This window comes from Sturnira hondurensis, unplaced genomic scaffold (genome assembly GCF_014824575.4).
Source record: "Sturnira hondurensis isolate 20B ecotype Veracruz unplaced genomic scaffold, ASM1482457v3 Scaffold0020579, whole genome shotgun sequence".
Lineage (NCBI taxonomy): Eukaryota > Metazoa > Chordata > Mammalia > Chiroptera > Phyllostomidae > Sturnira > Sturnira hondurensis.
The window spans coordinates 7,227,270-7,250,125 of NW_028093210.1; the positions used below are offsets into that span (position 1 = coordinate 7,227,270).

At 44.3% G+C, this 22,856-nt stretch overlaps 1 protein-coding gene across 1 annotated transcript in view; it reads left to right on the forward strand.

Annotated features, from left to right (window-relative positions):
- ABAT (4-aminobutyrate aminotransferase) overlaps positions 1–22,856 on the forward strand; it is an 85,860-nt gene that overhangs the window by 30,681 nt on the left and 32,323 nt on the right. The window contains 4 exon segments of the mRNA XM_037029968.1: positions 8,977–9,095; positions 15,981–16,078; positions 17,804–17,833; positions 19,323–19,440. Coding sequence (XP_036885863.1) covers positions 9,026–9,095; positions 15,981–16,078; positions 17,804–17,833; positions 19,323–19,440 — 316 coding nt within the window. The 5' untranslated portion in view covers positions 8,977–9,025.

Here is a 22,856-nt window from a genome sequence, read left to right on the forward strand (position 1 = left end):
TTCACAAGATTAATGTTTAAAACACCCAGCAAGCATTCTCCATTACTGGGAACTGCCCTAAGTACTGTGGAGCTGTAAAGATGCCAGTTCTTCCACCCAAAGGACCCTACATTCTATTGGGTGGGGTGGGGGATCATCGTGGAATTAGGGTATCTGCACCCTGGAAGGGACAGCGAGGACAGCACTCGGGTATGGGAAAAGTGCCACATGTAGACTGAGGTTGGCATTGCTCAGTTAGGGCGATCACAGGCCACCATGAATGAGTGTGTGGCCAAAAGCTGAGTGTCCTCAGGAAGACTGCAGCCAGTGATAGTTGCTGCTTTGAAGTTCTTTGTTCCTGGAAAAGAGATGTGTGCTGGTCTGAGTTGTCTGATGGGGTTTCTGAGTAAGGACCAAAACCATCACACTGGTAGTGTGCCCAGATCTCGGTCTTCACGCCCGACCAGCCCTAGTTCTGACATAGCTCCACTGTCTCCAGCTGTGTGTCCTGGTGCAAATGGCAAAACGTCTCTAAGCTTATCCCTTCACCTGAAAAATGGGAATAGAAGTGTTTGCCTTTCAGGATTAGATAAGAGTGTGGTAAGGCTTGACGCAGTAGGCATTCCTTAAATCGTAGCAAATTCCTGTGTACACACATAAATGAAAGGTGCTTTGAATTACTGAAAAGTTAAGGTATTTCCAAGGGATTGTCAGGCACACACCCTAACTCCAATTACCAACACAGGTTTACAATTCGCCCACCTGCAGACCGTGAGGGAAATAAGTAGTTGACTTGTTATATGCTGTGGTGTTTGCATACTTGTTCCTGGAGTTCTTAAAATGTTTGTGTTCTCTTGAACAGGAAATGTATGCATCTCTTGCAATCGTATTGACCTTATCTGTTTGTTTGTTTGTTGTTCCTCCCCATCGGGGACAAAAGGTTCCAGAGAACAGAGCAGGATATGTCCTTGTTCAGCATGGTGTTTGGGGCCTAGCACAGGTGCTCTGTAAATATTTGTGGAACAGAGCAAACCAATTTTAGAGACCAGATCTTCTGTGTCATTGGCCTGCGGTAGCTTCTTCCACATTGACATAAGCAGCCTTCTCAAACCAGACTGTTTTTCACTTCTCCTCTCTTGTAGGGTCAGAAATCCAAAACTAGCTCACCCATTTATGATGCTTCTTTCCAAATATTCCCCTGAGTGTGCCTCACATTCAGATATTGGAAGACTTGTATATTCCTTTTCCCCTTCACTTTGCTCACAGGCTGGGGAGCTACCCTCCTTCTGGGGTCACTGTGATCATGCTCCCTACGTGTGTGATTTAAGTCCACTTCACTCTTCCTGATGGAGCCTGGTAGGCAGGGGCAAGGGAGGTGGAATGAACTGGGGCCCAGATGCCTGAGGGTGGACGAGGTTGCAATAGAGCAGCTTCTCAGTTGTGGAACCTGAAAATTCAGGCTCGTGACAAGGCCACTGTACCTGCAAATAGCTCTTCCCAGTCCTTCAGGCTGTAGAAGAAATGCCTTCCCTACAAGGTAGAGGGTTCTCTGGAAACTGATACTGTGGCCTGCAGTGAACCATCTCTTATCTGTCCTGTGTACATTCTTCAGTTGGCCCTAACCAACCAAGTGCCTCATGGCCTCACGAGTGAACTTTATTCTTCCCATTTGACAGATGAGGAAACTGAGGTCCTGATAAGTTGAACAACTTGCCCTGAGTCATCAAGATAATATATGGCACATTAGGACCCAATTTCTGGCTCCTGTGACTTTCTAAATTGCATCCTTTCTCTTTAATAGGAGTCAACACTTGCCTGTGTCCAAGAACAGTTTTCCTCCCCTCTTATTCAAGTCACTGATATTGTATGATGCCCCAAAAGGAAGATTATAGAAAAGAAATTAGGAATGCCAGAAGGAAGGGCTGGGGCTGAGCTACAGAGATAGCTGTGGGGGTGGGGAGGGCGGGATTGCTGAGGAAGCTGGGGTTGGAGGAGGGAAGTGGGTTTGAAATAAAGCCTCTGCCCCAGTGCCATCCACCATCCATCACAGCCCCATGAATGGGGCCCTGTTAGCCATCTGCAAAGGCCCAGGATTCCAGCTTTATTGGTTGCCATGACGATCCCTGGCCCTGACAACCAAGGCTCACTTGTGTTATTGTGCACTATTGAGTGTGCAGAAAACCCAACGGCTGCGACTGTTGACTGGAAAAAAATGCCCCCAACCCCTGCCAGCGCTTTTGTCTCTGCCCTGAGAGCAGAAAGGAAAATGAGAGAGAGCCTCTCCGGAGCCCCAGAGCGGTGTGTGTGTTGTTGGGGAGTGGGATGGGAAGTCCATATCTGGCCAATGATGCATGCAAAGATTTCATGTTCACAGGGCAGCAGATTGGAGAAATGAAAGAGACACCATCTTCATAGGTCATTTGTGGAAGGCGTACTCTTTATTCATAGATTGTTTGCAGCCAGGCGCTGCTTTGGGGCTAGGGATGCAGCAGGGACTGAGTCCCTGGTCTTTGTTCAGCCTCTGCTAGCCCACGAGGTAGGTTCCATTGGCATTATCCCCATTTTGCAAGTGAGAAGCTGAAGCACAGAGAGGTTACTTAACGTGTCCCAGGTCACACAGCAGGTAAAGAAGGGTGATTTCATGCTCAACACCCTCACACCACTTCCTCAAATGGTTACCATAGCTCCTTTCTTCCTGTATCTTTCAGATGTTTAACTTTCAAAGTGAGACCCCCTCCATTTCCAGGGCCATGGAGGTTGTGCAAATCTGGGTCAAGGGCAGGGTCAACCAAGCACCCCTTATGACAGTAGTTGTCAACTTTACCTTGGGAATTTCCCCTGTGCCCAGATCAGACCCCTGTGACTTGGGTTTAGTTGTTCTGGGTGGGGCCCTGTCACAGGTGCAGAGCCCCCAGCCAGATCACCGACTCGTGAGCTCTGAAACCTTGGAGAAGCCCACAAACCTTCTGAGACTGTCATACAAGGCAAACACTGCAGATGATAGAAATTACCTGTGGAAGGTACATGGCATGTAGTAAGTGAGCCCTAAACAGCCGCCAATCATTTTCTGACTTTTATTCTCCCTCCAAAGCAAACTAGAAAGGTTCGTTTATATATTTATGTTTTGGCCTTTTACCTGAATCCTCTCATCCTATAGACTTAAACATTCCAAATGCATGAGGCAGATAAGAGGGAGTGGGAGAAGGCTAATTAGCATTTTAATTACAGGGAGAGGGATGGGGAGAGGTGGGTCCACCGGAGGACTTACCTGGTTGGACCCCGGTGCTCACCTTGTTCTGGCCAAGAAAGACCTGCAGTTAAGAAGCAGCGCTTATCACTGGTCCACGTCCTGCCCGAGACAGAAATCGTCCTCACCTGCCATGCACTCTGATGGTTCCTGTTTTGTTTTAGTTATTGGTTGATTTAAATTTCTCTTTCGGTTCTGATCTTGTCAAAGAAAAAGTCTCCGTTTGGTGCTAGCCTGCCTTTCACAGCTGTCTGATATCTGCCCGTCTCCCATTCCAGCAAAAAGGACCATCAGGCAGTTGACTGCCCAGCTTTTAGTTTAATAACCAGCTTTGCTTTTATTACATCCTTTTCTCAGTCACCTTCGTTTGTAGCAAATGAAACATTGAAGGAGGGGTGTTGGATAGTGATTAGAAGAGATCCTAGGAAATACACTTTATGTAAACTTTAAAAGCTAGTTAATTTTAAAGAAATATGTAAAGCGAATACATATGTATGAGAATTAAGAATGGGAGAAGTCATGTGCTGTGTAATGAGAGGAGGTTTGGAGAGCACAGGGAGACTTGGGGTTTCAGAGACCAGGAGCACCAGCTACCAGCCTGTTTCCATTCCAGTTTTGAGAACGCCCCCCAAAGCGCCCCCTCAACCCAGGACCCTTCAAGCCACCGGCTTCTTTTCCCAGATGTGCAATCCAAAGTCCAGAAGATGGCAAAGGGCGTGGAGGGTGATCTCATGCTGCTTTGGGGGTAGGAATAGTGGGCCTGGGGTACCCACTGACTTCAGGGAGGAGAATATTGTTAGGTTGCACACATTTCAGACCTGCTCACACATTTTAATATCAGTCCTCGGATCTTCCTTAAAAGGCAGGTTGTTCTGTACCCATTTCACAGCTCAGACCTGTTGGGTTCATCCACCACATAAATTGACTCCAGGAACTCTGCTGAGCTCAGAAAAACTTGATCCCCCCTCTCTGAGTTTACAATGTATTTTTCTAAGTGCAATTAGAGTGTTTTTAGGTAAGAGAGTGATGTGAGATGAACTATCCTTAAAAAGGTTGGGGACCCAGTAAAAAAGGGATAGAAAAAGAACAAAAGAGTAAGCCGAGGAGGGGGCCACTGTGCGTGTCCTTGCCCTCATTCAGGCAAGAGGTGGTGGCAACTTGCACCAGCCCTGTTAGGGATTTGCCCCCAAGCACCTCTCATGCCTCTGTGAGCTCTGCCTGGGAAAGGGAGCCTTCCCTTGTGGCTGGCTTGTGTCTGAGGGGCTGCAGAGCAAGTCCTCAGGGAGTCTGCCTCTGTGCCGGGCCCCTTTCCTCAGCGACCGCAGAGCCTGCCCTCTGTCTTTCCTTCCATCACTCCATAATTTCATCCCCAAATCCTTGACCATTCCACGTCCTCTCACACCTCCAAGCATTTGCTTGGGCCTTACCCACCCCCCGACCTCACCCTTCTTCTGTGGCTTCTGAAATCTCCGCCCCTTTCAAGGTACAACTCAGATGACACCTTATGGCCATCATAACTTCTGCCAGAATCAATCTCTGTTCCCATGGCACCTTGCTCATACCAGCAAATAATCATGATTCCTTTATTCTACTCTGTCTTATGCATAATTAGTTGTTGACAGTGAACTGGAAAATTTTTATATACTGTACATGCTGGTGTGGCTCAGTGGATTGAGCATTGGGCTGCGAACCAAAGGGTCACTGATTTGATTCCCAGTCAGGGCACATGCCTGGGTTGCAGGCCAGGTCTGAAGTAGGGGGCACACAAGAGGCAACCACACACTGATGTTTCTGTCCCTCTCTTTCTCCCACCCTTCCCCTCTGCCTAAAAATAAATAAATAATATCTTTTTAAAAACTATGAGCTTTGGAAAGAGAAAAGCATTTTATTTATTTTAGTTTCTCCTGTGCCTAAATAATGCAGTGTCTTGCCTATAACAGGAGCTAATTAATTTGATTGATTAAATTAATGAGCTAGAGAAAGTGAACAAGTAAATGACATTAACTCTTCTGGCTGTTGGAAGTGTATTGTGCCAAGAAGTGATGTCTGACGGAGATCAGGTTTTGTTAGAAGGTCTTTTGTTAGAAAACCTTTTGTCTGAACTGTGAGCCACAAAAATGTCATCTAAGATATGGCACAGTGTGACATTTTGTAATTGAAAGTGTGCGGGTGTGACTCCCCCTTTGGCAGAGAATTCAAATGTGAATATTCGAGTTCTCTGAGACTCTCCAATTTTTAAAAACACAGTTAATGGAAACTGAATTATGTGGACTCTTAAGCGCCCCCGCTTGAGACCAATGGTTCTAAGTGAGAGCCAGCAACTGCCCTCTCTATAGTTACCAGGCTGCTCAGTTAACAGGCTTGCCTTGAGTTGAATACTCTGGAAGAGATTTAAAAATGTTTATTGAGTTATCAGGGGAAGAGTCTGGTTTCTCAGTTAATTTATGGTCATACTTTCCAAGCGCATGCTTCTCTTAATCATATTCCTTCTGGTTAAGAGCAGTAACATTTTCTCTTTGAACTAGATCATTAGTATTCATCAGCCCTGTGTCTACTACCATTAGATGTTTTGTTATTTGCTGAATTAGTTGATATGTTATAATGAAAGGGCTTTGGGGTCACACAGTCCCACACAATCCTTCTGTCCAAGGCCAATACCATAACTCCCCCAAATGCCATCTCCTCATATCAAAAATGGGGAGATACCCTACTTGCTGAATGGTTGAGCAGATTGAGGGGGACACAGTACCCTTCAGAATCTCACCCAGCAACTGCACACCATGGTCACTTGCACCCAGGAAGAATCCTGGGTCCTGCAGCAGGAGAAAGGAAGGTTTGCTGGCCCTGAAGCCTTTGTCCTCAACTACCCTGCAGGACCTTACTCCACCTGCAGCCCTGGGCAGAAGAGGCAGTGTTACTCCCAAGAATAAGGGCTTATATCAGCTCTAACTCTAACCATGCTATTAGCTGAGACTGTTTGAAAGCAACAGAAATCCACTCAAGGTAATGCAAGCAAGCCCAAAAGGAAGGGGGAGTGCTTTCTGAACTTTCTTACTAAGGCACTACCAGGACGGGAACACTTTTCCCTGGCTCCTGTTGTTTCCTTCCATGCAGAGGGACATCTGTGAGCTGAATACTCCTGGCTCTCCCCTGCCCTCATCTGCTCACTCCCAGGGGAAAGGGGACTCAGGTTCACCCCACTATGTTCAGGAGTGAGTATTGCATCCAATGCCAAGCTGGGCTACATGCTTGAAATGATACCAAACAGTCCCTCTATCCAGGACCCACTTCCTTTCTCTTGCACTACTGCTGTCGGCATAGGCTGCATTCTTCTCCACCCAAAAACCCTGTCTGAAGGCTGGTTCCTCTCACCAGGTAAAGGGCAGCTGACCTACAGCTCCCAGGACTGTGGCCCAGACCCACCCAGTCCACCTAAACCAGTAGGTCACACAGAACAGACATGGCTCCCAGGGGAAATTTGGGAGAGTGGGGAGGTGTGGTGTGCTGAGCTGATACCCCAAAAGGTGCCTCCAGCACCCACCCCCTGGGCACCCTCAGTTGCCTCATCTGTAAAGACAGGTTAATGATGGCAGCTACCTCTGAAGGCCCTGAGGATGAAATGGGATGGCATCAGCCTGCACATAGTAAGTGCTCAATACATGATAATGGTAAGGACAAGGACTGCATCTGATTGATCCCTGTACCCAGTGCCCAGGTGAGGACCAGCACATAGTAGAGGCACCATGAATATTCACAGAATAAGTAAATTTTCAAATCCATGCCAACCACCTCCCTCCTTCCCTCTTTGCTTATAATGCAGCCCGATATCCCATTGCTGTATTGGGGGGTGCTGCCAACCCATTATCCAGAGCTGGGTGCCAGACACCCACACACGTCACCTGTGCTGCTGAGCTCATGCACACTGGGCTTTCTGAAACCAACCCATCATCCTTGTTCCATTCCACACTGCGGGATCTCTCTGGATCTCTGTCCATCACCTGTAGTTGATGCTTCCTTCATGCTGTCATCAAATTGGTGCTGAATGAAATACTTTGTTGCAGAATGAGTGGATGGACATCTATGGAGTGTTTGGACTCGGTGCTGAGTAATGGTAAAGTTTGCTGACTCTGGGGTCAGACAGACCTGAATTCTGTTTTCAGGTCCACTGCTTAACTTTTCTGTACCTCAGTTTCCTCAACTGTAAAAAGGGGACACTTAGCATTCTTCTGGGTATAAATAATAATGACAGATATTAATAATTCTGCATGTAATGTGCTTAGAACAATGTGTGGCACCCAGAAAGGACCCAGGAAACAGGGTCCACAAGTAGTAGCAAGAAACAAATGCTGCCATTATTGCTCTGAGACACAACACAACTGAAAATACACGTGTCAAATAACAAAGCAGGTATTTAGCAAGAAAACCCACAAACAGAAAGATGCATAGAAAGCAAGTTTGAATGGCAGCTTGGAGAAAGGGGAAGGGGAGTGGGAAGGGCTTGGAGAGGTGGGGAGGGGAGTGGGGAGAGGTGATAAAAAGAAACAAAGAGACAATGGAAGGTGAGGGAGAGGAGTTGCCCCTGGTCCATGATGTAAAAGGCAACCAGCAAAGCTATGCTCAGGGATTTGTGGACAGGATTCAGAAACAGTTTGGAGAGAGTCAGCCAACACTCCTATGAAGTGGGAGCTAAGAATTCTGACTGCTGGTGCTGTGTGGGATAACTATCCAGTTTGCCAAGACTGTTGCAGTTTCAAATTAGAAAATCCCCCATCTTGGGAGCCCTCTCAGTCTGAAGCAAATTCAGGATGATTGCTCATGCTAGAGATGTACACATCGCACCAAGGTGGGCCACCAGATCCTCCCCTGGGTCTGCAGGGTTCCCAGACAGCCCAACAACCAATGTTCTGTGTGGGAACAAGGCAGAGGGAGCTCCCAGGCATCTGCTCTGAAGTTTCCTCCGTCTTGGTCCTTCCGTCATGCAGAATACAGACTTGCTTAGCTCGTCTCAGGTAGATAATGCACTGAGCTCATCTACAAAGGCATCTCAGGCAAACTCTATCTCCTCTCTTTGTTTTTCCATCTAGAAAATGGGTGTAATCCTACTACCTGATGTTAATTTCAAAATGAAAAGGACTTTCAAAGTGAGAGGCAAACAAGCAAGTATTTAAAATCAATAAGAACAGCCATTCGAACACACATACTGATTCAGGAAGAAGCCCAAATAGTGTTCCAATTAGGAGACAAAGGAAATGCACATTTATGAGAGGGCACAGGGAACGACTACATCAACAGAAGAAAGACATTTCTGTTGGTGAAGATAACATAACATTGTGATGTTTTTGTAGAGAATGTTTTTAATTTTCAGTCCGGTAGTCATCATCTCATAGTTATATCTGCTTTCTTGTTATCTTTGGCAGCAGTTTTTTGGGAAACAAGGTTGCTTTAGTCTCAGTCCCAAAGTTGTTTTGCCCTGCTTCACTGTTTCAAGACAGTTTATCTGGCGTAGCAGTTCCAGCTCCACTTTAAAGTGGCTCCATATATTATTTCTTTCACATTGGGGTATTATGGTCAAGGTCAAATGAAAATACATGTGAGTGGGCTTTGATTTAAAGTGTATATTCAGTATAAAAGCAAAGGATTTGATGTCAGAAGAACCTCCTCCGCTATGTGGGGAAATGTGGGGAGTGGAATACTTGGCTGGAGGGAGAGTGATCTTCCCTGGCCTAATGCTGTGTTTCCCCTTCTTTCAGGGTGGGAGCCTGTGAAGGGGCTCTCTGTTCCCAAAAGAGGGCCTCCATCATGGCCTCCATGTTGCTCACCCGGCGGCTGGCCTGCAGCTTCCAGCGCAACTACTGCCTGCTTGGGCCCGGTAAGCCCTGGGGTCTTGACAAAAAGTAACTGGTCCTAGCAGAAGATGCTATCCAGACTAGGGACTCTGGGCTGGAAAAATCGTTGGGGACAAAGGCATTGGTCAGCCAGTGTTTCTGGGGCTGTCCCACCATCCCCCATGAAACAGTCCCTATCACCACCCCTCCATTCCCCTATTTCTGCCACATGCTTCTGTCCCCCCAGCAGACAGCTCTGCAATGGGCAGAGAGCTGACCCCACACTACTTGCTTGCATGGAGGTGGTGGCCCCACAGTGAGAAAGGGCCCAGGCTGTCCCCACAGGGACCATCAGACAAAACACACAGCTAGAGCTGTTGCCAAGAAGAAAAGAAAGCAACAAAAGTCACTGGAATTGATTAAAGGCTAGCTGTGCTTCACGGGTGCTGGACAGGAGGCGGCCCTCCCTGGAACATGCCACACCCACTACCCTCTCCCTCACCTCCTCACGCCCCACACCTATCCTGCTGGCAGCACCACCAGCTCTTCTGTCCCTCAGAAGAGCTGTCTCAAATGCTCCCTTTTCTCTCTGCCTCACTGAGTGCAGGCAGCTTAGCCAAGTGAGCTTCCTCAGTGAGCACCCTGCTTGTAGGATCCCTTGAGACCTTGTTCCCCATGGTTCCCCGTGAGGAAGGCAGGAGAGAATCCCATTTTACAGGTGAGTAAACTGTGGCTCAGAGAAGCAGAGCCATTTGCCCAAGATCACAAAGCCACGTGAATTCGAGTTATCACCCCTTCTCTGTGTGCCTCCATGTGGCTCTGGGAGAGAGACAGGATAGCGCTAACCTCCTTTAGGACACCTTGTGCCTCCAACCTGTCCCCAGTTCTCTAAGAGCCATGTGCTTGTCATCATGGTGTCCCCTTATTGTTGTCAGTCCTGTCTGCCTTCTGAAGACAAATTGATGGCTGCATCCTCGGTTTGCATGTTTGTATCCTGGGTGACATAAAAAGCAGGAATGCTCGCTCCTCTCCTGAGAGTATTAGCAGGCTTTATTTTAAAAGAAATGTTTTATTTGGAGACAATTTTAGATATATAGAGAAGTTACAGAGGTAGTACAGAGAGATCCCATATTCCCCTCACCTAGTTTCCCACCTCGTTAACATCTTACATCACAAGGATACTCTTGTCCAAACTGAGAAACCAACCTTGGTACATCACTACTAACAAAACTCCAGGCTTCTCTTTGGATTTCACCAGTGCTCCCTTAATGCTTTCTTGGCCCTGTGTCCAGTCCAAGTTTCCACATTGCATCTTGTCACACCGCCCCTTTCTCCTTGCTCTGTGACAACTTCTCAGTCTTTTCTTGTTCTCAACCTTGATTGCCTTGAAGAGTTACTAGTGGGTTTTGAGGGTTTTTGTTTTATTTAGTTAGAAGCATATCAATGTTACTCATTATTATGTTAAAAATAAACTGAAACCAGAATAATCTAGGTCTAGTGTGCACCAAGTAGGAGGGAGGGTTGTGGGCATGGAAGACTCATTCATTCCATAACCAGTATTGTTGAGCCACTGGGTGCTGAGTGGGTGCTATACTGGGTGCTGAGCACATGTGGCTCAGCCTTTGAATGTCATTCTCAAGGCCATCTGAGCCTTCTCAGGGAGGCATCAAGGAAAGAGCAATGGATTAAGACTTATAAGATTGGGCTACCAGCTTCATCCACCACCTATTAGCCCAGGGAGCCTAACAATGGGCAGAACTCCAAGCTTCAGTTTTCCCATCAGGAAAGTGGAAATAGTAATGACATCCTGTCTGCTTCACAAGTTAGTTGTATCAGAAGAAATGGTTCATGTGAAAGCACTTCATTTATGTTTACAAAAATTGAGGAGTATCCTAACTTCTATTTCTATGAACATGGATATGGAGACACAATTCAGGAAAAAAAAACCAGAAGTGGCTAAATTAGAGTTACTCAGCTCTGCATTTTCTTGGCTGGAGTTGAATCTTTGACACATGTGTGTGAGACTTATAAAATCATACCATGAGATATTTTTTCTTTTAGCCTATCAATTTGGCATATCCAATAGGATTGATAGATGATGGATGGATGGATGGATGGGGATAGAGTCTTTTAATATTAAAATACAGTGCTGACAAAGATAGAAGAATGTGTGCACTCTCATACACTGCTTATGGGTGAGTAACAATAGGAGAATAGTTTTAAAATTATAGGAATAAAAGCTTATCCTTAACCCATTTAGTCCTTGCCACAACTCCATAAAACAGAGGAAACTGAGTAATTAAGTAACTTGCCCAGAGTTAGCAAGGGCCTGAGCCAGTGTGGCCCCAGGACTCACACCCTCAACCAATGTATTAGTTATCTATGGCCTTATAATAAATAGCCCCAAACTTTGCTAGTTAAAATAATACGTGTTTATTATCTCCTACTGTTTGGATTTGGAATCCAGGGCTACTTTATCTGGATCTTCTGGCTCCAGGTGTTTCATGAGGGTGCAGCTAAGCTATTAGCCATGGCTGGGCTGATCTGAGGCTCACGATCAGAGCTGTGGGTCCCCTTCCAAGCTCACTCATGTGATTGCACTGGATTTGGGACCCAGTGGACATCTTCCTGAAGCAGCTAAACATATGGCAGCTACTTTCTCTGGGTGAGGGAGAGCAGGAGAGCACCCAAGTCAGAAGCCACAGCCTAGTGCATGCCCACTGTGTGGAGATGCTTCTGTGTGTTTCTCACCCTTTGATCACCATAAAGCCATTAAACATAAGGATAGTTCATAGCTTGAGACAGTGTTCCCAGTGGCATTGTCTCATGCCACACCCCCAAAAGTTTATAATATTACATTGACAAACAGAATACAGAGACTGGGAGACTTGACTACAAAATGGTTCTCTCTGGGTGGTGAAATTAGATGTAGATTTTCTTTCATTGTTGCTTATTGATATTTCCTCAATGAGCATGTTATCAAAAAATAAGTAGAATGGATAGTTGAGGGGAGAGATAAGATTATTTAAAAGAGAAGCGGAGCAAACAATTCCAGGTGAGCTTGACCTTGACTTTGACTAGGCTTACACCCTTATTATTTGGGAAAATGACATTCATTACCCCTGGTAGAGATCAAAAGGACATTAAAAGCATTTGGTGGCTGTTTTTATAGTTTGAAGTTAAAAATTGATTCTGTGGGCCTGGCTGGTGTGGTTCAGTTGGTTGAGGCATCGTCCCATAAACCAAAAGGTTGTGGGTTAGATTCTCAGTCAGGGCACATACCTAGGCTTTGGGTTCATTCCTCGGTTAGGGTGTGTATGAGAGGCAACCAATCAATGTTTCTCTCCCACATGAATGTTTCTCTCCCTCTCTCTCTTCCTCCCATTCCTTCTCTCTAAAATCAATAAACATGTCCTCGAGTGAGAATAAAAAAATTGACTGTGGATCAGCATGGGAACTGAGGGTGGTGAGCATCACTACTGGACCTCAAGGGCTGGGCTGGACTTACCCACTGTGCCTCGTCTTGGATGTCAAGGCAGACCCTTGCCTTCCGGGTGTACTGCTTTATTTATTATGAAAATGCTGGATCATTCAATATTCTTTTTTTTTTCTTCCTTAGTAACCCTTACCCTAGTGCTTCTGGTAGCAATTTGCCTTTAGGGGATGCAAGTTGTTTTGCTAAAATGTTTTACTTCCAAGATCTACACTAGGCGACATCAAAGATTGCATCAGTTACATTAAAATTATCTAGGAAAATAAAGGTCAGGCGGACAAATTTCTAGTTTAACCACTCACAGCTTTAGGCAAAGTGACTTTTCTGAGCTTTAGTGTCCTCTTCTGTAACATGGGACTAACATTAACCTGCTGGGGGTTGTGAGGATTAAATGAGGCATCTATGTGAAGTGCTCAGGATAATCCCTGATATGTTCACCATAAGTGCTTGGTAAATGGATATCTGCTTGGGTGACTGGATACAATAGATCCCAGAAAAGGCGTCCTTCCTTGACTATTCAAATCCTGTTCTTTTCTCTTGTGGTTTATGACATTATATTTCATTATCAAGAGAATTATTAGGATCTTATATATCATCATTGATATTATATTGGTATTTGGTATTTGATTATTTTTCTCTACGAATTGAAAAGTGAGATATAGTAGGGAAAAGCAGAAGTATTAAACCTGGGTTCAAACCCTGCCTTTCCAACTCACTAGCTATGTGACATAGGGAAACCTCTATGATTCTCATCCAAAAAATGGAAACAAAAATATCCTCTCACAAGTGGGTTGTGGATTGGGGAGGCAATCCACATTGTGGGAGGCAAGAGTTTGCTTAAATAAGGCCTGCCTAGGTCACATGTGAGGTCCCCCATCTCTCCTTGTCTGACAGCACTGTTGCCACCAAATTTACCAGGCACTGATTTTCAGGATCTCTGCCCAGCGGTTTTGGCCCTCTTCCATCCACACCCACTAAGGCTTGGCACATGGTAGGAATCGATGAAGTTCTTGAAACAGACCCATCTGCCTTGCACCTGGCCCTTGGCATCCCCGTACTGTGCCCCATCAATACCTGCTCCCAATGAAAAGGTTCTTGCCCTCTCTCCACTGCCCCTCCCTACCCCACCTACCAGCTCCTGTTTTCTCAGAGTCTTGACATCATCATAGCTGCAGCTCTCACAGCTAACTGCCTCCATTCCTGGTATTCCTACTTTCCAGATCCCAAGAAATGCAAAACAATGTGTTATCAAGACATTTTCTGGACATAGGAAGGGAGAACTTGCACATTCTCATTTGGAGGACAGCATGCTAATTTTGAATTTTTTAGTTTCCCCCTTTGCTGAAACAAAGCAAGATCAGCACCAGTTAAGAGTTATTTTTATCTAGTTATGCATCCCTGATTTATGCAGGCCTAGTTGAAATCAGCCTTGACCAGTAACGTGGAGTTCTGGCCAGGGAAAAGATAAACAGTTGAGTATTAAAAATAAATATCAATATGTCCCAGGACCCTTAACTCTCTGCTAATAGAATCAACTCTTTAGGAATCCTTCTTTCATTTTAAGATCAAACAGAAGCCAACAAAAGCTAGTTTCTTCATGCTTTAAAATAAGGGTAGTATTGGATTTTAACTGGACTTTACATTCAAAGGGCAACATAATTAATTACATTGCATAATCAATTCAGATATCCAAAGCAATTGTGGGAAATTAAGAATGAATGTAAATATGTTTTCTAATATCATGGCTTAAAATGGTTTAGCCAGCTGTGTGTGTGTGTGTGTGTGTGAGAGAGAGAGAGAGAGAGAGAGAGAGACAGAGAGACAGAGAGACAGAGAGACAGAGAGAGAGAGACAGAGAGAGAAATAGTAGCACATTTCTTCACCTCTCTGGCTTCTAGTTTCCACTCCTATGTAATGAAAGCAGTAACTGCTCCCCTTCAGGGTTGAGTAAAGATGAAATGAGATCATGTATATGAGTTACATAAAGTCACTACTGATTCCCAGTTTGATGCAATTATGGCAACCCAAGTAAGAGGAACTAACGTTTCCCGAACACCAAATATGTACCAGGAAGATAAAAGATGACCAGGGACATTATAGGGATTTCTAGGGCTTACTGATTGTAAATTATTATAAATCATTGCACATTTATCCTGGATTCACCATGCTGCCTTTCACTCAGGGATCAATGAGGCTGGGGTTTGAGGCTACCCTCTATGTCTCAGCAGCACGCTGAACTGAAAAGCTTTCTGGGGAAAAGCTCAAACACCTTCTATAATTTTATCACTATGCAAAAAAAGGTGAAATGAGTTTCAAGCAAATGACTGGGCCCAAAACTTTTTTAACAACAAATCTGTAAGTGGGGACTATCAGCATTTAGACATTTGATTGTCTCTCCCAGGTGGTTTTTGATTGTCACAACTGGGGACACAACGTAGGGTAGGTGCTACTGGCATCCAGGAGGTAGAGGCCAGGGATGCTGCCCAACATCTGCAGTGCACAAAACCCCCTACAACATATAGTTTTGAGCCCAAAAGATCAATAGTGCCAATGCTGAGAAATTCTGGTCTGTAATATGAATACATTTGGATCTAAATTAAATTTTTACAAAATTTGGATGATTTTATTATCTGATCTTTCACATACTAATATCATGGTCATCTTTCCATATCCATAAATGTTCAGTATGTCTATCTTGAAACTATTAATGGATGCACAATATTCCATTGTCCATAAATGGTGGAATATGTTGTACATATTCTATTGAGCTACCCTTCATTGTCAGACATTTAGGTCATTTTCTCTTTGTTATTTGAGACAGTACGATTACAAATATTTTTAACCTACATCTTTGTGCACTGGTCCCATTATTTGCATAGGATGGATCATAAAGAATGAGATTGTGCCCTGGCTGGTGTAGCTCAGTGGATTGAGTGTGGGCCTGCGAACCACACCATCGCAGTTCCATTCCCAGTCAGGGCACATGCCTGGGTTGCAGGCCAGTTCCCAGCAGGGGACTCACGAGAGGCAACCATACATTGATATTTCTCTCCTTCTCTCCTTCCCTTCCCCTCTAAAGATAAATAAATAAAATCTTTAAAAAAGAAAGAACCAACTTCTGCTTTAAAAAAAAGAATGACATTGTTCAGTCAAAAGGTATAGGAAGCTGTCATCAGCTCGCACTCACACCAGCAGGACATGAGCATGCCTGTTTGCCTACAACATCACTGGCACTGGGCTTCCCCATTTTTCAAAAATGTGTAGTGTTTTTGTGGTGCCCAGGTCTGGCCAGACTCAGTGTTCTGTGGTGGTCTGGCTAGGATGGGTTGAGGCTAGGATGGGACTGCCTCTGTTGAGAACATAGGGTGTCTGTTAGGGAAGAATTATCACTATGTCTACTGTTGCCAGGGGTTCTCATTATCTTTGTTTACTGCAGGATCCCGACATATCAGTCAGGCTGCAGCCAAAGTCGATGTTGAATTTGATTATGATGGGCCTCTGATGAAGACGGAAGTCCCAGGGCCTAGATCTCAGGTGAGTTGAGCACACCTGAGTGGAAGTTTTGGAAAAGAGCAGAAGGGGTCAATGAAGCAAGAACACGGCTGAGCGTAGGAACTGTATTCTTAGCTGCTTTCAGAGGTTTGACCACTAGAGATCTGGGACATTAAGCAAGGGCATTCTATCATAAGAAGTCAAAGAAGTCTTCCCAGTTGAGCGATATCAGTATATGCTGCCATAATAATGCTGGGTAACAATCACAAAATCTCAGTAGCATACAGATTGCTCATGCATCTAGGGTTAACTGGGAGTTGGCTAGTCAGCTCTCTTGGTCTCATCTACATGCCTGGGGAATAACTGGCCATTGGTTGTTCCAGGTTAGGCTTGACTTTGTCACTGCAGTGACTTGTATGCAGTGACTCCACTCCATGTATCTCATTCTCCAGCAAGCTGGGCTAGGCTTGTTCTCGTGGCAATGGTAAAAGAGAGCATGCCACAGGTCTCTCGAGGCTCAGGCCTTACACTGGCCTACCATCACTTACACCTTGTTCTGTTGTCCAAAGCAAGTCAAGGGCTAGGGCAGAACATGCTACCAACAGTGGAAGGACGTGGCAATTCTATATGGCACAGGGCACGGGTAACAAATGACCTTGAGCCTGATCTTGAAGGACAGACAGGAGGAACCTGCCAAAGGAGTGCATTCCGTTCTAGGAAAGGGAAAGGGTATGTGGAGAATCATGCATGGTGATAGCACACAGCATATGAACGACATTAGGTAGCTCTGAATCCCTGGAGTAAATGTCAGTGTGCGAGATGGAAGAGACACAAACTGAGTGATGAGGGAGACTGGAGATTCTACTCAAAGATGCTTCAAAGTCTGCATATAGCACATTTTGGAAAACTGACTAGCCTTGATTCTATAAAGTGACATGCAGTACTCTTCCTAATGTTTGCACCTAAAAGAAAAATCACAGTGTAAACGTTTTTAGTGTCAAAATATAGCCCTTTTGTCACTGCAGCTATTTATAAATTCAGAAATTTTTGTACTAATAACTAATTATAGTTATTATGGAGAGCATCTGCTAGCAAAAATAAAGTCTTTTAAACTCATACATCTATTGGGAAGCAGTGGGTTTTCCTTCAATAGTAGTGAAATCATTTTGGAATAATTTTTGATATTTTGTCATTAATATTTCCTTTTTTGAGGTAGATGTATATAATTTTATAATATTAATTGCCAAAGTTTATATTAAATCATTTTCAGAGATTAAATGTTTATTATATTAAAGCGACTGTGTATACTCCTGGTTTCTATACAGAGGTGCACAGTGGTTTATGGACTGTTTATAATACATGGGTCTTTGCGTGCACATGTACATTTTCAGTTGGCTTTATTTTTCTAACATGGTGTTAAAGCTTTTTTTTCCTTAATAAAAAGAAAACCTATGCTTTTATGGACACTAGATAAATGCCTCAGCTTAAACTTTTTTGTCAAATATTTTAGTTTACTTGATTATCTTCCAAGTGTCTAAATCTCCAGTCTATCTGTTGTACGGGTAATTTAACTGTCAAAAGTAGTTTCCCACCTACTATTTATATTAAGCAATTTTAAAATGTTGATAATATTGTTGACTAATTAACTATCAAAGTTATTGACATGAAGAGGAAAGGAGCTCCAAGACTTGGGAAGACACAAAAGATTTTAAACTACTTTGGAAACATGTGTCCTTGCTATAATGCTTTTGCTTTTCTTGCCCACAGGAGTTAATGAAACAGCTGAATATAATTCAGGTAAGTGGGGATGAGGTAACATTCTTTCCTTTGCTTCTCTGTTCCAGTTTAGCTGAGGGACACAGGTGCTTTCTCTCTGCTGGCTCTATCCTAAAAAACAAATATATATATATTTGTGTGTGTGTATATATATATATACACATATATACACATACACATACATACATACATGCAGCTGGCTTTGACTCTGAACCTTTTTTCTAAGTTTCTTTGTGATTTGTTTTTTGACTCATTGGTTATTTGCATGTGGTTTATTTTTCACATTTTGGTGAACTTCTCAAGTTTTTTTTCTGTTATTGATTTCTAATTTTATTGCATTGTGATTAGAAAATACGTTTTGTGTGATTTCAGTCCTCTTCAATATATCAAGCCTTTTTATGGCCTAGCATATGGTCTATCCTGGAAAATGTTTCATACGTACTTGAGAAGAACGTGTCCTCTCCTGTGGTTGGGTGGGGTGTTCTATAGATGTTCGTGAGGTGTGTTGGTTTGAACATTGTTCCAGTCTATTTCCTTGTTAATCTTCTGCCGATGTAGTCCATCTATTATTGAAAACCATGTATTGAAATCTCCAATACACAGAGAACTTTTCTTGTAGAATTATGTTTTCCCTTCAATGCTGTCAGTTGTTGCTGCATATATTTGGGGGCTCTTTTAGGAGGTGCTTCTATGTTTATAATTGTTATAAACAATCTTCTTAGTGGACTGACCTCTTCTCATCATAAAATGCCTCTCTTCTAGTAACATTTTTTTTGGTTTTTAGTCAGTTTTTTCTGATATTACTATCAGACAAATCATTCCAACTTTCTTATGATTGCTGTGAGAATCATGTATTTTTGCATCCTTTCAAACTCTTTGTTATTCTTGAAACTAAAGTATGTCACATGTCAATAGCTTGTAGTTTAATTTTTTAATGAAGTCTGATAGTTTCTGACTTTTGATTAAATTGTTCAGTCCATCCACAGTTAATGTTATCATTGATATAGTTGTATTTACATCTTCCAGTTTACATTTTTTCTATCTCATTTTTTTGTTCCTCTGTTCCCCTTTTTATTTTTTTTACTTTTACATTTTTTTGCATTAAGTGAGTGACTTCTAGTGTAACTTTTTTATTTTTTTCATAATTACTATTTTTTTCTTTTAGTTTTCCTAGTGGAAGCTCTAAGGCTTACCACATACATCTTACCAGAATTGTCTTCAGAGTTATATATCAACCTTTTTGTTGTGATGTATCAAACACATACAGAAAACTTCATACAGTACAAATTCACAGCTTAAAAAATTATCATAAAGCAAATCACCAGTGTAATTAATTAGCTCAGGGCAAGAGATGTGACCTTGCCAGCACCCATAGAGACCTTCCATGTATCCATAGAATGGTCAGGTCATGGGTTTTTGTTTTTTTTTTTCACTAATTCAAGCTTAATCGTAAAGATTGAGAATCTAGGGAGGTGCGATAAGACTTACTCAGGCTGTTCTTTCCCTGAAGAATGCAGAGGCTGTGCATTTCTTCTGCAATTATGAAGAGAGCCGAGGCAACTACTTAGTCGATGTGGATGGCAACCGAATGTTGGATCTTTATTCCCAGATCTCCTCTGTCCCCATAGGTAAGAGCTGGAAAATCAGTCTTTGAATGTAACTTCCTCTCTCTCTTAGTTGTGGCCACCTGGACTTAAGCCCCTTCCAGCAGGCACATCCCCTCATGTTCTTTCCCTCAAGGGCAGAGAAAAGGAACGGGTAATCCGTAGAGGGTGTATTACTAGGAACTTTACATGTCTTCTCTCATTTACCGCTCCCCAGAAATGGTAAGTATGCATTAGCATTCAGTTTTGTAGATAGAGAAGGTGAAGATTAGCAGCTTGCAGAGGGAAGTTTAGCCAGGATGAGAACCCAGGTCTGTGTGACCACAGAGTTTGATGTGTGCTCTTTGATTGGATTTCCTAGAAGAGTCTGCAGCAGGGATTCTGTGCACGTAGTTTATTATGGGAGAGCTCTGGGCAGAAAGGAGAGAAAGGGAAATGGCATAGGGCAGGGAGCAAAGCTGAGAGGGAGGAGCTGTCAGCCAGAGAGACCAACCACTACCTGATCCCCAGGGGGCTCTTGAGCATGTCTTGTGCCCCAGAGTTGGTCTCAGTCTTAAGCCAACAGACTTGCTTTTTTGTGCCCCTGTGCCAGTCAGTCGTTGCCCATCAGCTGCCAGGAGGGAAGACACTTCATTTCTGGGGTAAAGTGGCTTCCATTCACCAAGAGCCATTTGCAGAGAAAGAGACAGCTGGAGCCATTATCGGCCACATGCACAGCAGCTGGGCTAAGGGTGGCCTGAGCCTTACAGGTGCCCTAGTGGGGCACCAACAGCATCTGTCTCACCAGGCTCACCTTCTGGTCACACAGAGTATGACTTGCTGCTGTAGGAAGGTACACAGATGACAGGGTGGAGAGGGCTGACTTGGACATGCAGTAGCCAGTGTTTGCAGCTTGGATGGTTGGTGTTTCTTTGATCTGTGGCTTCCCCTTGGATTCACAGGTCTGTAGGCTGAGTGTCCACTAAGGTCTGTCCCTTCACAGATGATGCTGGACTGTTCCAGCTCCCTGTCAGCAGCTCCCCACCCCCAGCAGCCGGAGGCCTTTCCCCTGAAACCCTGAATTAGGTCTCCAATCCTCCTCTGCTCTCCCCAATCACAGTCCCTTGAACCTGTTTATTTCCCATTAGGATGCAATTATACAGTAAGCAGGTGACTCATTCTTTTTGGAAAGTCCCATTGTTCAGAGATGCCTTGGCTTTTGAAGGCGTTTTGGATGCTAAAATTTACGACCCGTATCTCCATTTTGTGTCTGAGTGAAAGGGATTCTATCTCGAGCTCTACCATATATTAGCCGTGGAACTGTGGGCCAATGTCTCTCCCCAGCTGATTCCTCCACCCTCCCTCTCACCCCCAGGGCTCCCTCAGTTGCAGTCCCCAGCCAGCCAGTGTATGTGTTGCAGGTGTGGGGATCAGGCCTGCAGCAGTTGTTAAAAGACTAGAACTTCTAAGTTTCTCTCTCTGGCCACTTTGCCTTCCATATCTATGTTCTTTGAGATTTTTTTAAACTAATAATTACTGAGAATTTGCTGTATGCCTGGAATATTGCTAAGGGCCTAACATGTTATCTCATTAAATCCCTAAACAGCCCTATAACGTTGTGTGTTTTAAACAGCATCCCCAGTTTAATCATGAGCCAGCTTTCAAGAAAGTACAGGGTTTGCCCAGAGTGTCCAGGAAGCCAAATGATTTGAACCAGTAACTCTGCCACCTAAGCTTGCTGCTGTGATTGCAGTTTCCCAGAGAGCCACCCCTGCCCTGCCCTGCCCTGCCCTGCCCTGCCCTGCCCTGCTGTGGGGGGACAGTCCACGGCTTTGAAAGCCCAGAGGTAGGACTACACTGATCAGAGGGACAGCTCTACTTTCATCTGTCCTGAAGCCAATAGACGAGCTGAATGTGTGGCTTAATGAGATTTCCCTGAACCTGCTTATCTGCTGAGGCAGAAAAGTCATAAACACCCAGACAACGTGATAAAGAGCCAGAGCTGAAAGACCTCTTGCCAGAAAACAGTTGGAAAAAACCCACAGTGTTCCTTCCTTGAGCAGTAGTGCTTTTCAGCCTTGGGCCCAACTTACCTTGGATCATCTTGGGGAGGGGGAAGGACACAGGAAGACTGTCAACAACCCTCTCCCCGTGGTTTCCCCCCAGACTCCCTGAGACCATGCTTCCTGCAGCAGGCAGAGTGAAACCACAAGCGTTTCACCTCTGTTCTCTCTGATTCCATGGAGAAGTTCTCCCCTGGGTGATGCTGAGTCTTTAATTCCCATCCAAATTCGCTAATCTCTTATTCTGGAGGCACCAGGCCCCAATCTTAGAGCCGTGGATAGGCCTCTTACCATAATGCTATAAAGTCTCCTTTCAAAGTAAATTTAGTTACATTGAAAAGCGAATTGATTGAAAGAAAATAAGTACAAGGTATGTGTGATAAGAGTTTTTCTAAGTTTTACTTCCTGCTCCAAGATTCATAGATGAGCCAGTCTTTTCTCACATATGACAGTTCTGGGTTCTTGCCATGGCAGTGGATTCTCTGAATTATTCATTCATTCAACTAATGTCTGTTGAGCTGAACACTTGCCACTGCCTTTAAGAGTCTTACAAACTGGTCTCCTGATCTCTGTACTTCCTACAAACTTGACCATCCTGTGGGAGCTGTTGCCAGGACTTGTAGTAATGAACAGAAAGCCCCCTGCACAGTAAGATACTCAATAAATGTAAGTAAAGGGTTGGAACCCAGAGCATCTGGCTCCAGTGCTATGCGGTTCTGTCTTACTCCTCCCTCCTTTTCAATAAAAGCTTCTATTTATTGAACATCCACTATGTGCAGAGGCCTTTTTCTTCGTTATTGCTAATCCTGGCAACAGTTGATCTGCTCTGATGGACCTCACGTTGCTTTCAGGCCTAGAGATATTGGAGTGGCACAATTAAGATATGTGTACATTGGTCCTTATACACATGTGTAGGATAAATTCATAGAAGAGTGATTGCCGAATGAAAGGGTATCTTAAACCTTGTCCTGGAATGTCAGGCCCAAGCTGGACAGTAAATGCAACAGGACTCGGGGAATAATCAAATGTAGGAAGGCAGAGCCAGATATGCTGGTCACAGATTGCAGGTTGTGTCACTCACTCACTCTGTTCCTGAGCAAACATTTATTGCAGTTTGACTCAATCTATAGGCACTGGGGGAGAAAGCAAGGACCACATTGTGATTCATCACATGAGCCTAGGGAGCCACCTGCAGCCCTTGGAGAACACTTTCACCTGCACTCACCTCCTCTTATGTCTGTCTAGCTCTGTGGGTCTCAAACCTGAACCCCAGAATTGCCTAGAGAACTTGTTGAACATTTCTGGGCCACACCCTGAGAGATTCTGAGTCAGGGGATATAGGTGGGCCCAGGAATGGGTCTTAAGTCTGCAAAGGATAAAAAGTTCTCTTGGCATAAG